The sequence below is a fragment of the Salvelinus alpinus genome, chromosome 33 (assembly GCF_045679555.1).
Source record: "Salvelinus alpinus chromosome 33, SLU_Salpinus.1, whole genome shotgun sequence".
Classification (NCBI taxonomy): domain Eukaryota; kingdom Metazoa; phylum Chordata; class Actinopteri; order Salmoniformes; family Salmonidae; genus Salvelinus; species Salvelinus alpinus.
In genome coordinates, this window is record NC_092118.1 from 16,648,033 (window position 1) to 16,663,621 (window position 15,589).

The 15,589-nt window shown below is 41.1% G+C and overlaps 1 protein-coding gene across 29 annotated transcripts in view; it reads left to right on the top strand.

Moving 5' to 3' along the window:
* The first annotated feature begins 378 nt into the window (after positions 1-378).
* Positions 379-15,589, top strand: part of LOC139563272 (CUGBP Elav-like family member 4) — a 187,986-nt gene continuing 172,775 nt past the window's right edge. For all 29 annotated transcript variants that reach the window (XM_071381778.1, XM_071381783.1, XM_071381781.1 and 26 more), the window contains exon 1: positions 379-887. In XM_071381778.1, coding sequence (XP_071237879.1) covers positions 638-887 — 250 coding nt within the window. In that variant the 5' untranslated portion in view covers positions 379-637. The remainder of the gene's footprint in view (positions 888-15,589) is intronic.

The window sequence follows — 15,589 nt, forward strand, 5'->3', positions numbered from 1 at the left end:
GCGCCAATTCAGCACCATGGACAGCAACATGTTAGGAATGTAGATACTAGATTTTCTTTGAACGCGCGACATCAAAACACAGCAGACAATAGCCTACACATATATAAATGTGTATTTCCTATGAGCCAGAACAAAGCTACCTGTAAGAATGATTATCTACAGAATTCAATATAATACGTAGCCTACAGCAGCAAGTTTCCTGTCTTTGTTCCTCTTAAAAGTCTCGAGCTTTCCCTTTACACAAATGTTTGGATTCTCACTACACCCTGTGGGCTCTCGGTCGTTCTGCCCTCCAATTGGCTAAACCAGGCTTATTATGCAAATTAGCTAAGGGTCTAGTCAGAAGCCTACGAGCTGACGTCACTAGGCAGAGTGGCAGCTGACACAGGGAGAAAGAAACAGAATGAGAACGGGAAGAGGAATGAAAATACATCAAACATAAATAAAGCGAAATCAAAGCAATAGGATAGATTGAGAAAAAGGAGAAAGAAGAAGAGAGAGACTGTAAAAAGGGAGAGGGACAGGGAGAGAGAAAGAAGAGAAAAATAAAGTAGGGGGAGTGTGCAGTTGACTTGAGAGAGGGAAAGGGAGAAAGGGAGAGAGAGTGAGAGACCAGCCGCCGGCCCATTTAGGAAAGATGGCTACAGTCACTGCAAACGGAGTGCAGCAAGAGAATGGATTCAGCACCACGAACAGCGCCGGCAGGATGAACGGGCTCACAATCGGTCAGAACACCATTCCAATGAAGGACCACGACGCCATCAAGCTGTTTATCGGACAGATTCCCAGAAACCTGGAGGAGAAAGATCTGAAGCCCCTTTTTGAGGAATTCGGAAAGATATACGAACTCACTGTGCTGAAAGACAGGTTTACGGGAATGCATAAAGGTCGGTTCTGATATCGTTTCATTGCTTCTGTATGCACGCAGCAACACCCTTTTCAAAAACAGTATATATATTTTTTTAAGTATTCGAGGCTCTGAGGAGAGCATAAAAAAGTGTAATTATTGTAGATGTTTGTGGCATGTGGGAGTTTCCTGCAAGGTAGTACGTTGTTGCTTTATACACACAGACACACACACACGTGTGCGAATGAGTGCGCGCGGGTCAATTGTCAAAGTGTCAACCCCACATCCGCTAGGATACTACTGCTTTGTAGCCTATGTCTGTGTATGTTTACATTGACGCTCATGTGCTGGGCTCCAAGTTAAGGGGTGGGACAAGAAATGTCTGTTTGCTTCACGGTGTCTGATAGTTAGATCGTCATAGACAGATAGGCTAAAAGATGCTCCGGAAGAAGGAGGACGGAAATCACCACTGGGCATGAGATGTTAGTTATTAGGGCTGTGTGACGATGCTGATGTGGCATTTTGAGAAGGCTAATGTATACGTTTTAGACGTAATTAAGAGACCAAAATAACTGTTTAGATCACTGCCATGTATTGTAGTGTAGGCTAGTAGGGGGCGGGGCCCAGGAAATACAAAGCAACCAATGTGGCATAGCAGAGGCATGGGAACAGCATGGGGTCTTTCTCTCGTGCTTTTTCACCGTCCGCGTCACCTCCTTGTCCACACTGATCAGGGGCGATACTCTCATGTCATGTTCTAATTATTTCATAGCGTTGAATACAGACTAAATGTGATTGATTATCCAAATGGTGTCCTTATGTTTCACTTCTTAACTAATATTACTACCCCTTACATTTCGCTGCCATTGTTTGAAAATATGGTCTATCGGTAGGCTATATCAACAGAACATCCAAATGTCCTGTGATGTTTAGGCTATGTCTTAGAATCGAGGTTGTAGTCTATTTGAATGTTAGTGGTATAGACCTACCGAAAGCAAATACTAAAAAGTTACTTAAAGTATATGTATTATTATTATTATTATTAGTAGTAGTAGTAGTAGTAGTGGTATTGTTATTATTATTTCATTTTAAATACTATGTGTATTATTTTTTAAAGCAGGCCTAATATAGCCTACAGTTATATAATGTGTTTCATTTCCTCATGCGGGATGACATTTAAATATGTGTGTAAAGCTATAATAAAAGTCTCTCTTCTAATGCTTTCCCTAATCTCTTCTCCAGAAGAGCGCGCTTCCACTAATCACTGCGATACAGGTACAGCGCTGGGTTCGTCGTGGGACCCGTGCCAGCTAAATCATACAGTGCAGTATATAATTAAAGCTACTAGTTTACATTAATAGGTCATATTGCCAAAGAGCCTACAAGCCACCGAGAGACAGAGAGGGAATCGTGACACAGAAATGAGCGGCCGCCCAGCAGTGTCCTGCTCCCGGCTCTCGCTGTACGCTGTGACCTGAAGGTCTCTGCGCGCCACCTTTTCCGTGAGTTATCAATCACTGCTGCTAGACCTATACACCCCGCGCACGTTTCTCTTTCGAATATGATGATCGATTAAAGCAATATTCTCGATGCGTGTGTTGTTTACGCCTGCCTGTCCTCGAACACCATGAATGTCAAAGCTCTAGGGCTGTTTGCTTAAAGAAAGATAATCCTGTTCACAAGCCAAACTGTCTGCCCAGTCAAATCAGCATCCGCCGAGGCCACTCCGGTGTACTAGTAGCCTATAATGTAGGACATATTATGTATTACTACCCACCGACTCAAAGTCACATTGGGAGTGCGCGGGAGTTGGCTACATCCGTGCTGTCTAATAAGATTTCATAAATGCATTTTATGGATGAGTTTTTCCCCTCGTATGGTCTTCTCACCCGTGATATATGTCAAAAGCTGTAAATGTTCCCAACAGAAAATAAAATATATTTCTATAGACTCACAACTGGCATGTGAGTTTGTTTTTACTTTAAAATAGGCATGCACAATTCCTAAGCAATGGTTGATTCCGTATTTTGGGAAAAATTCTATACAAAAAAAAAGCCGGACTTCAAATAGAATTGTACATCCTTGAAATAAAAAACTATTTAATTGTAAGACTTTTGAAATAAATTTGGGATTTGCGTTTACAATAATTTAATCGTCCATAATCTTAGTCTAGTCTATTGGTCAGTCTATGTCTAAAAACAATTGGTAAAATTTCTGCAACCGATTTAACCAATCACATTATGTTTTGTTTCGTATTCCAATTGTGATTGGTCTTCGGGCTCATAGCAGGGCGTTTTGAAATGTTTAAAATCCTAATTTATACACCGGGCGCACCAGTGCCTGTTGATTTTGTCCACCCACACCAGATGCGATCAGGACACGCTGGTTGAAATATCAAACGAACTCTGAACCAACTATATTAATTTGGGGCTTGGTGGAAAAGCATTAAACATTCATTGCAATTTAGTTAGTTCTGGGATATAAACATTGGGTTGTTAGTTTACCTGAAATGCGCAAGGTCCTCTACTCTGACAATAAATCCACAGATAAAAGGGTAAACAGAGTTTGTTTCTAGTAATCTCTCCTCCCTCAGGCTTCTTCTTCTTCTTTGGACTTTATATGGCGGTTGGCAACCAACTTTAAGATGCATTACCACCACCAACTGGACTGGAGTGTGAACCTCAGTTCATCGTTCAATCACCCACGTGGGTATATGCGGGACTTGCAAATAGAACCAAGTTCTATTTTAGCGCCTGGCTACGCATACGCTCGTTGACGTGCGCGAGCAGTGTGGATGCAATGATTGAATAATATGTATGTGTACATTTATTTTGGTCAGCAGGTTAGTTAGTTGTAATAGCTTACAGTAGCCTACACTAAAATCATGCAAATACACTGACTATTCAAAACATGCTCTTTCTATGACATAGACTGACCAGGGGAAAGCTATGATCCCTTATTGATGTCACTTATTAAATCCTCTTCAATCAGTGTAGATGAAGGGGAGGAGACATGTTAAAGAATGATTTTTAGCCTTTAGACAATTGAGACATGGATCGTGCATGTGTGCCATTCAGAGGGTGAATGGGTAAGACAGTGCCTTTGCACGGGGTACGGTAGTAGGTGCCAGGCGCACAGGTTTGAGTGTGTCAAGAACTACAACGCTGCTGTGTTTTTCATGCTCAACAGTTTCCCGTGTGTATCAAGAATAGTCCACCACCCAAAGGACATCCAGCCAACTTGACAAAACTGTGGGAAGCGTTGGAGTCAACATGGGCCAGCATCCCTGTGGAACATTTTTGACACCTTGTAGAGTCCATGCCCCGAAGAATTGAGGCTGTTCTGAGGGGAAAAGGGGATGCAACTCAACATTTGGAAGGTGTTCCTAATGTTTTGTACACTCAGTGTATATTTAGGCACATCTGTCGGCTGTACTTCGTCTTTCACTGAGAGCTGCCTATGATGGAGCCAACAAAGTTGGTGGAAAAATATTATTGCTGATTGATTAGTGCTTTTTGAGGTCGGTTCGGTTTTGGTTAGTTTATTAAACAATAATCATGGTTTTCGATTTCAGTTTAGATTATTTTTTTAAACATTAAATGCAATATACATTATGTGGGTTAAATGCTGTAACAACACACAATACAGCAATTAATTAAAGTCCCATTTCCGCTTATAACTTATTAACCATCGTTTATTCATTTTACTTTAATGAAATATTTCAGCTGTTATCTATATTACGTTTGTTTTATTTAAATACTTTATTATTTAATTCAAAGTCATCTCATCTCTATAGAGCTACTGCCTATGCTGTCTGACAGCAATCTTTAAGTCCTACCACAGATTCTCAATTGGATTGAGGTCTGGGCTTTGACTAGTCCATTCCAAGACATTTAAATGTTTCCCCTTTAACCACTTGAGTGTTGCTTTAGCAGTAATGTTAGGGTCATTGTCCTGCTAGAAGGTGAACCTCTGTCCCAGTCTCAAATCTCTGGGAGACTGAAACAGGTTTCCCTCAATAATTTCTCTGTATTTAGCACCATCATTCCTTCAATTCTGACGAGTTTCCCAGTCCCTGCCAATGAAAAACATCCCCACAGCATGATGCTGCCACCACCATGCTTCACTGGGGGGATGGTGTTCTCGGGGTGATGAGAGGTGTTGGGTTTGCGCCAGACATAGCGTTTTCCTAGATGGCCAAAAAGCTCAATTTTAGTCTCATCTGACCAGAGTACCTTCTTCCATATGTTTGGGGACTCTCCCACATGTCTTTTGGTGAACAGCAAATGTGTTTGCTTATTTTTTTCTTTAAGCAATGGCTTTTTCCTGGCCACTCTTCCATAAAGCCCAGCTCTGTGGAGTGTACAGCTTAAAGTGGTTCTATGGACAGATACTCCAATCTCCGCTGTGAAGCATTGCAGCTCCTTCAGGGTTATCTTTGGTCTCTTTGTTGCCTCTCTGATTAATGCCCTCCTTGCCTGGTCTGTGAGTTTTGGTGGGCGGCCCTCTCCTGGCAGGTTTGTTGTGGTGCCATATTCTTTCATTTTTTAAATAATGGATTTAATGGTGCTCTGTGGGATGTTCAAAGTTTCAGATATTTTTTTATAACTCAAATCTGATCTGTACTTCTCAATGACTTTGTCCCTGAGAGAGCTTCTTTGTCTTCATGGTGCCGCTTGCTTGGTAGTGACCCTTGCTTAGTTGTGTTGCAGACTCTGGGGCCTTTCAGAACAGGTGTATATATACTGAGATCATGTGACAGATCATGTGACACTTAGATTGCACACAGGTGGACTTTATTTAACTAATTATGTGACTTCTGAAGGTAATTGGTTGCACCAGATCTTATTTAGGGGCTTCATAGCAAAGGGGGTGAGTACACTTTTCCATGTTTTATTTTTTTGAATTTTTTTAAACAAGTTATTTTTTACATTTCACTTCACCAATTTGGACTATTTTGTGTATGTCTATTACATGAAATCCAAATAAAAATCAATTTAAATTATAGGTTGTAATACAACAAAATAGGAAAAACGCCAAGGGGGATGAATACTTTTGCAAGGCACGGTTGTTATCAATAAGACGTCACAGGACGGTGCAGAGAGTTTGATTTGACAGCTAGGGGGCAAGGAGACCACCAGCTCTGCTAATACCATTAACGTGCTGTTTTCAAGGTACTGTTAAATAAATATTATAACAATTTGGTTTTAATATCATCACCTCTTGAAGAGCATAGTCAGAACAACACATTTCAGATTATTCCACATTTAGCTCTATCATCAGAGTTATATAGCAAGCAACTGCATGCTTTTCATGCTCAGTAAACATCAATTGATCATGTAATTTCAGATACACGAGGGTAGACTATCCATTTGGCATGTAACTAGCTAGCTAGCAAACAAACATTGTGTCATCAGAGATTAGACTTTTAGAAAGAGCTTGACATCGGCAAGTCCTCATCCTGGTAAAGTTGTCAGTCAGACTACTGTCACCACCACTATAGATGGCAATCAAATCAAACAATATTTGGATATACAGCCATATGGTTTATCCTCTGAAAGTTAGCTTGTTAACTAGCCATATTGATGTGATCTGTTATTAGCTAGCTAGCCAATTTGACATGGTCCATCAATCAATGTAGCCTATCATGTCTGTCAGCAGCAATTGTGATTAAATAGGCTTAAAAACAATGTTGAAAGTGGGATGCTAGCTAACTTCACTAGGTAGGTCTACATTGGTTGGAGAAAAAGTACCTTAGGTCTACTTAACACTATGTTTAGCCAACTGTACAAAGTTTCTACCGGTAGTTTGCAAAGTAAACATTATCAGCTAACAGTACCACGAAAAGCATGCTGTATAACTCTGATGATAGAGCTAAATGTGCACAATTGTGTTGCATGGAATTATCGGATATGTGTAGTTCTGACTATGCTCACAAAAAATGCTCACAGTTCACATTTATTTAACAATCCCTTGAAAACGGCACGCAGTTGTCAATAGTTTTAGTAGAGCTGCGGGTCTCCTTGCCCCCAGCAGGCAAATAGAACGCTCTGCACCTTATTGGAACATTTTATTGATAACGACCTATTAACATAAGAACAAACAAGTATCCTATTCTTATGTCTCTGTCATATTCAACTAAATGTGTGTTGCATTAAAATAGGCCACAGGCTATATTGAACCATAACCCTGTCACATAACCTAGACTTAACAAGCATAGTAGCTATGCAGCAGGCCTATACCGTTGTAGAAGTCTACCAACATTGGCCATGCGGAGGCCTTCAGGACATTTTGTTTCAGCAACGTGACACCCCCTCCCTCAGACCAAGAGACACGTCATTGAAATGCCTCAGGTGGTTAAGGAGTGTGTCTTCACCGTCTAGACTTAATGATTAATTCATTATACAACTAATGGATCATCTTCTGCTACACCATTCATACTCAGAGTGATATAACACAGGGTTGCACCATCATTTGGATCTATGAAAATGTCATGATTTGTGGGGGTATAATGTTGTTAATCATGATTTGGGGGGGGGGTATAATATTGTTACTCATGATTTGTGGGGGTATAATGTTGTTAATCATGATTCAGGGGGGTATAATGTTGTTAATCATGATTCAGGGGGGTATAATGTTGTTACTCATGATTTGGGGGGGGGGTGGTGTAATGCTGTTACTCATGATTTGGGGGGGGGGGGGGTGGTGTAATGCTGTTACTCATGATTTGTGGGGGTATAATGTTGTTACTCATGATTTGGGGGGGTGTAATGCTGTTACTCATGATTTATGCATGTGGATTGTGGTGTATCAACCTGAACAGTTCTGTGTGTCATGAATACTTACTCTGGGCTTTTTGAATTTCTCTAGTGCCTAATGTGAATTTCTTTTGAATTCCTCAAGTTCCATTTATGTGGTAATGCATTTCCCAAATGTTAATGGGGTGAAAATATCAGCACATTTTTAGCATGTTTTTTTTCTTTTTTTCTGTTGATTAATTTTTGTGACAATAGCTTATCTCCCACTTCTGGTCGACACTGTGATTTGTTAAGGGATTTGATGGTGATTTGGTGTTTTGGTCATGGGGTGAATCCTGTGGATGCTATAGGGAGTAAGGACTGGACAGTGTAGGCTATGGGGACTGGACAGTGTAGTCTATGGGGACTGGACAGTGTAGTCTATGGGGACTGGACAGTGTAGTCTATGGGGACTGGACAGTGTAGTCTATGGGGACTGGACAGTGTAGGCTATGGGGACTGGACAGTGTAGTCTATGGGGACTGGACAGTGTAGTCTATGGGGACTGGACAGTGTAGTCTATGGGGACTGGACAGTGTAGTCTATGGGGACTGGACAGTGTAGTCTATGGGGACTGGACAGTGTAGTCTATGGGGACTGGACAGTGTAGTCTATGCAGTGTTTGACACTATTGGATGGGATACAGATAGTGTATTTGAGTGGCAGTGCTATTGTCCAGGTCGAGCTACTTGACCTGCCTTAGCATCAATCATTCCCTATGAGCCCCACATTATCATAATGGTTAGTGTCAGTCTGGGAACACATCCATTGTTCGGACATGCTGGATATTGGTGGGGGGCAAATCTTCTGCTTGAGTAGCGTTATCTATCACTCTCTCCTTCCTTCTCCAGCAGCTCAGAGAGGTGGATGGCACTCTGTGGAGCCCCACCACACGCATCTAGGGAGATGAGATGCTAAGAGTAATTTAAGTTTGTCATTCATTCTCCGCTCCCCAACAGGCAGGCCGAGTGTATAATTGGCTATAAATGCCTTTGAAAATGTTACTTTAAAATCCACAAAAGCTTTTAAATGTCAAAGCAAGAGAGAGAGAAGGACTATAACTGAAACAATCTTTCAACTTGCCAAAAGCCTCATCATTACAAATGTGAATCAAAGAGCTAGAACAGCAAACCATCCTAACAGTCTTTTAATAACTGTGTCTGTAATCCACTGCTCTTTCAGGAACATGTCTGTGCTCTAAGACGTGGCCATTAGTTTAGAGTGTAGTGCACTGCTGTGAGATGTGCAGTCTCATGGTCAGGCAGCTGGTTCTACCTTTACATGAATCACACAGTGACGGAGCAGGTGGGTGACAGTGATTGGCAGGTACTCAGTTGAATGACAGGTGTAGGCCAGTCCACAGATGACCTCTCTGATCATTAGATAGAGAGTGTGTGAGGGAAACAGGGCCCTGTTTTACTGCATGAAAATAGATAGATACCCACACACTGTTGAATGCTGCCACAGTTCTATTGTGCAACGTTTCGAGCTGAAGGTCTTTGTTACCCTGGATTAAATATGGCCGTGTGCAGTGATGTAGTTGCTGTCTCTGCTCTTCACCGTCTCACTGCCTACAAAAGACAGACACCCCACAGTTGCTGGGTTCAGTTGACAATTTTAATTTAGAGAATTGAAGCACTTATGCTGAGGCAGGCAGGTTTATCTTTTAGGAAATTACTTTGTAATAGTTTTCAGAAGAACATTGCTGCATCAGACTTCTAAGAAAGAAGCAATCCAAGAATAGCAATTTTCATTGAACATGACACCAATGTTAATGAATGAATTGCAATTTGTTTTGTTGTTTTGTCAATTAAAAATACTTGATGCAAGTAAACACAATTTACTGTAATTAAAAAATGCCTGAAGGACAGCAATGTTTTTGTGCTGTAATTAACATGTGCAAGTTAACAGTAGAAACATTAGAAATAAAAGCCTATTTTTTTATTACAAAATCAGTATTTTTCATTTATTGGCTCCAATTCCTTTTTTGTGAACAACATTTTAGACATTTTTTTAAGGAACACAGACAATAACAAAAAGCAGCAGGAATGGTTATGCAGTAGGTAAATATAATTACAGTAGAATAGACCACATAGCCTATACACACATATATCGGCCACTCAAGTTGCATCAACCCACCATCCAACCCCTCCTGGTGACCAACCCAACCCACCCAACCTGATCGCCATGAAATTAAAAACAAAATCAAGCAATTGTGATAAAATCAGCGGGGTACACTTTTGCACATGAGACAGAAAATGAACAAGTAACAGGCAATCTGTTGGGAAATATACACACTATAGTAGTTTGATGGTTTCAGGTGCAGATAACCAGCTGTCAATTGTTGCTTGGCCTCATGGATCCTAGCAGTGGATAGTTCTAAATAAATGATATCTAGAAAAGGGCAGATCCAATGGGACATAGCCAAAGAATGTGGAGGTTGCCATCTTAGTGCCAATATCTTTTTAGCTGCTGTCAAACCTGACAACATGATACGTCTTTGCTGTAATGACATGATAAGTGGTGAATTATCATTAAGTGATAACAGTTTGGGGGAACAAGGTATAGTGATACCAAGTACGCCAGATGAGACAGAGGATACCTCTTTCCAAAATGTATCCACAACCTTGCCATTCTCAGTACATATGCATAAAGGAGCCCAAGCAGCGGAGGCTGCTGAGGGGAGGACGGCTCATAATAATGGCTGGAACGGCGCGAATGGAATGGCATCAAACCAAGTGTTTGATATATGTGATATCATTCCACTGATTCCGCTCCAGACATTACCACAAGCTCATCCTCCCCAATTAAGGTGCCACCAACCTCCTGTGAGCCCAAGGCACCTTGGTTACATAGATCACACAGAGGACAGGTTATGATTTTCATTAAATTACATTTTCTAGGTGGACAATATACCCTGTGTATGAAATTAAAGTGTATCTGCTCATGATTGGGATTCTTAGATGAACCCACTAAGTCCTCCCATGCAGTATCCCAACAAATATCATAATTGACAGTAGATAGTTCTCTTATCCATTGATTCTTAACTGGTACTGATTTGTAAGCTGCAGTTCATGTTGTGGGGGTGTGAGCCCAAAGGGACACCATACACCCGCATCACTGATCTTAAACATAGATAAAATAAAGAAGAGGTACCAGGTATTTGAAATATAGCCCTAAGATCATCAAATGCGTACAAACCTTCATCTCTAAATAGATAATCCAAAACATGAACACCCCTATCCTCCTATAGGGGTGAATGAAAAGGGGATACCGCCAGAAAGAAGGGAATGATTGTGGAAATTTGGTGACTGAGCATGCCACTTCTGTATTGTGTTAGAATTCCTTTTCTACTAAGCGCAATGTTGTGAGTAAGTAAATTAGGGTTCCAAAACGTAACTTAGCGTGTTTTAACGGTACTGCAGAATAGACAAGATCCTGAAGTCTGGGTGGTAATGCCAAATTCTCTTCTATAGTCTCCAGGAGACTAAAGCATTTCAATCAAACCATGTTGACAGGGTGCGTAGCACAAAGCCCAAAACTTAAGCTTCTATTCTACTGAGCCATTTACTTTATGTTTGGTTTCTTATCTTTTATTATTTCTTACTTGTTGCATTGTTGAGAAGGAACCTGCAAGTAAGCATTTAGTTGGACGATGTGTACCATGCGTATCCCGTACATACCACTAATAAAACAAAAATTAGGCAGAGAAAGCCCGCCATCTCCCTTGTCACGATGCATATGGGAGAGTTTAATTCGAGGTCGCTTTCCTTTCCATACGAATTTAGAGACTAAAGACTAGATATTGTCCAAGTATTTCTAAGGTGGAGCTAGTGTAATCGTTGCAGAGAAAAAGTTAATTTGGGGAAGAATATTCATCTTAATTATGGATATTTTAGCTTGTAGAGAGTTGGGAAGCTGTAAACATTTAGAGAGGTACCCTTCTACTCACTACTCAAATATTTATTGGAAATGATTAAAATCCATGTTTTGAGGAAAATATCTATACAGTATACCCAGATATTTAAAGCTCTTTACCAATGGGATGTCATTGGTACCATTGACAGAGTGAGTCGTAAACTTAATGACATCATAGCTGATTTTGTCTCGTTAATTTTGTACCCGGAGAGGGCACTAAAATCAAATGTAGAGATTATGTGTGGTAATTAAGAGACAGCGTTATCAGTGCACAGAAGTTTGCCATCCACACATAAGGATATGCGATGGGAGGTATTATTCAACATTTTGGGGTGCTGTCTGATTTTCTGTGCTAGCAGTTCGATGAAAAGGGTGAAGAGCAAAGGCGAGATTGGGCATCCTTGGCGACAGCCTCTGGATACGGGGAATTGCGTAGAGCAATTGCCCCCTGTTGTCACCATGGCAGAAGGATTTGCATATAAAACTTTAATCATGCTGATAAACTCGGTTCCTAAATTAAATCGCTCTAATACCGACCATAGAAAATCACACTCTGACCTATCAAACGCCTTCTCGGCGTCCAAGGAGAGAACGGTGCATGGCGATCTAATGTCATTAGTGGCATGAACAACATGTAATAAAGGATGCACATTATCTAAGGCTAGTCGAGTTTTAATGAACCCTGTCTGATCGTGATGCACTAGTGTAGTCACACTGGATTCTAAACAGGCTGAGAGAACATTAGCATACAATTTAAGTTCCGAGCACAACAAGGACAAAGGTTTATAGTTACCTATTAGAGTGTGATCTTTATTGCGCTTCGAAAGTACCGCAATCATTGCAGTTTACACCATTGTGAAAAGATCCCTTGTCAACAGAAGTCAGAATCAAATCATGTAAAAATAGGCCTAATTTATCCCAAAAGGCAAGGTAGAATTCTGGGATGTACCTTTTTTCATATTTGTTAGTCCCTGTTTAAGTTCATCCAATGAAATGGCTTCCCCAAGGGATTGTGATTCTTCGTTGGAAAGGTAAGGAATATCTAGGTTTTGAAAAAATTCCACTCTTAGTGCCAACACCGCTCAAAGTAATATCAGATTTATAGAGCATAGAGCCCGGGTCAAACTCAACTTTGGACCTCGAAGCCAGTTACACTATGTTGTTTCATTGTTACCTTCTAATTAGGGACTGATTTAGACCTCAGACACCAGGTGGGTGCAATTAATTATCAGGTAGAACAGAAAAACAGCAGGCTCTGGATCTCATAGGGTAAGAGCTGAATACTCCTGGCATAGATTAAAAAGATCCAAACTCTGCATTGATTTCCAAAGGATTAGTTAACAAGCCATTCTGTGCTTTAATAGCTGTAATATTAGAGCATTTCTCATTGCTTCTGAGTCTCATTGCTAAAAGATGACTTGGTTTTAGCCCCATTATAATAATAGTTATGTCTGGTTGGATGAATTCAGAATTCTGCCCCGTGTCTGAGCAAAGAATTACATTCTAACTGCATTTTAACTGCATCTCTTCTTTTCTTTCTGTCACCAGAGTAAGAGTTTGGTTGTTCTTGTTTCAGCTTAGCCAAAGATGTTTCTAGTTCATTATTGTTCTCATTCAGGTTTTATTAAGGTGAGACACAAATGACACTGAGAAGTTCCTGATAAATCCCTTTATAGACTTGCTTAGGATATGGGCATCTTCAACGGACCCAATATTCTGTGTTGGATACACATCTAGTTACTTTTCAAATAGTAATTCTATATTGAAACGCCAGCGTGATGCTCTGACAGGTATCAGGAATCGTTAGTTTAACCATTCCAAAATCTTGGGCATTAAGATGGAGTTGGTCCCCCTTTGCTGCTATAACAGCCTCCACTCTTCTGGGAAGGCTTACCACTAGATGTTGGAACATTGCTGCGGGGACTTGCTTCCATTCAGCCACAAGAGCATTAGTGAGGTTGGGCACTGATGTTGGGCAATTAGACCTGGCTCACAGTCGGCGTTCCAATTCATCCCAAAGGTGTTCGATAGGGTTAAGTTCAGGGCTCTGTGCAGGCCAGTCAAGTTTTTCCACACCGATCTCCACGAACCATTTCTGTATGGATCTCGCTTTGTGCACAGGGGCATTGTTATGCTGAAATAGGAAAGGGCCTTCCCCAAACTGTTTCCACAAAGATGGAACGACAGAATTGTCTAGCATGTCATTGTATGCTGTAGTATTAAGATTTCCCTTCACTGGAACTAAGGGGCCTAGCCCGAACCATGAAAAACAGCCCCAGACCGTTATTCCTCCTCCTTCAAACTTTACAGTTGGCACTATGCATTCGGGCAGGTAGCATTCTCCTGGCATCTGCCAAACCCAGATTCGTCCGTCGGACTGCCAGATGGCGTTTCCACTGCTCCAGAGTCCAATGGCAGCGAGCTTTACACCCCTCCAGCCAACAATTGGCATTGCTCATGGTGATCTTAAGGCTGCTTGGCCATGGAAACTCATTTCATGAAGCTCGCAACGTACAGTTCTTGTGCTGACGTAGCTTCCAGAAGTAGTTTGGAACTCGATAGTGAGTGACACGTTCTGTGAGCTTGTGTTGCCTACCACTTCGCGGCTGAGCCGTTGTTGCTCCTAGACATTTCCACTTCACAATAACAGCATTTACAGCTGACCAGGGCAGCTATTTAATGAACTGACTTGTTCGAAAGGTGGCATGTCGGTGCCACGTTGAAAGTCACTGAGCTTGTCATTCTACTGCCAATGTTTGTCTATGGAGGTTGCATGGCTGTGTGCTCGATTTACACGCCTGTCAGCAATGGGTGTGGCTGAAATAGCCAAATCAACTAATTTGAAGGGGTGTCCACATACTCTTGGCCATGTACTGTATGTCTAGCAGAGTAAAAACAAAATTGTCTAGACGTAGGATTGAAAAAATCGGAATATATCAGTGAGATTAAAATCCTTGACCAAGTTGTTAAATGCCACTGACACAGGTGCAGGAGCTGTTTGAGATTCGTGGCCAGAGCAGTCCAAAGATGATAAAACGACATTCATATCCGCACCTATGATCAGAGAAAAATCTGTAATATTTGCCAGAAACTCCGTTAGATTATCATATGTAGGATCATACTGGGTTGGAGCAATTTTCCTACCTGAGATTACTGTTTTGATATACTCTGAGTGTACAGAACATTATAAACACCTACTCTTTCCATGACATCCAGGTGAAAGCTATGACCCCACTTCAATCAGAGTAGATGAAGGGAAGGAGACAGGTTAAAGAAGTATTTTTAAGCCTTGAGACAATTGAGACATGGATTGTGTATGTGTGCCATTCAGACGGTGAATGGGCAATACAACATATTTAAGTGCTAGTTGAACGGGGTATGTTAGTAGGTGCCAGGCACCGACTAGAAGAACTGCAACGCTGCTGGGTTTTTCACGCTCAACAGTTTCCTGTGTGTATCAAGAATGCTACACCACCCAAAGGACATCCAGCCAACTTGACACAACTGTGGGAAGCATTGGAGTCAAGCATCCCAGCATCCCTATGGAACGCTTACGACACCTTGTAGAGTCCATGCTCCTACGAATTGCGGCTGTTCTGAAAATTGGGGGTGTAACTCAATTTTGTTCATTCATTTCGTACACTCAGTGTATGATATCCTACCGTCAGCACCATATTTTTCCAGAACAGTCACTGATAAACTACGTCTCATAACACAGTTTTGGAATCTACAGAGGATGACGCTACAACATAATAATGACTGTTTGCAAATCTTTGGGCATATAATTATTTTAAGTGGGACTGTTGAATAAATATAACATCACTGTTATGTCTACGAAAGTAATCTGAGCAACCTGCTCGTTAATTTTGAACATTTATCCCATTAATATTCCAACTTGCTAGCTGTAGTGTTGTCACGTGATATAGACAAAAACACTCTTGTGCATGAAATTTGAAGTAAAAGCATAAATCTATGTGTGTCTACTTGACACTGGGAAAGTTGGCTGCACAAAATTCCCCCATCGCAT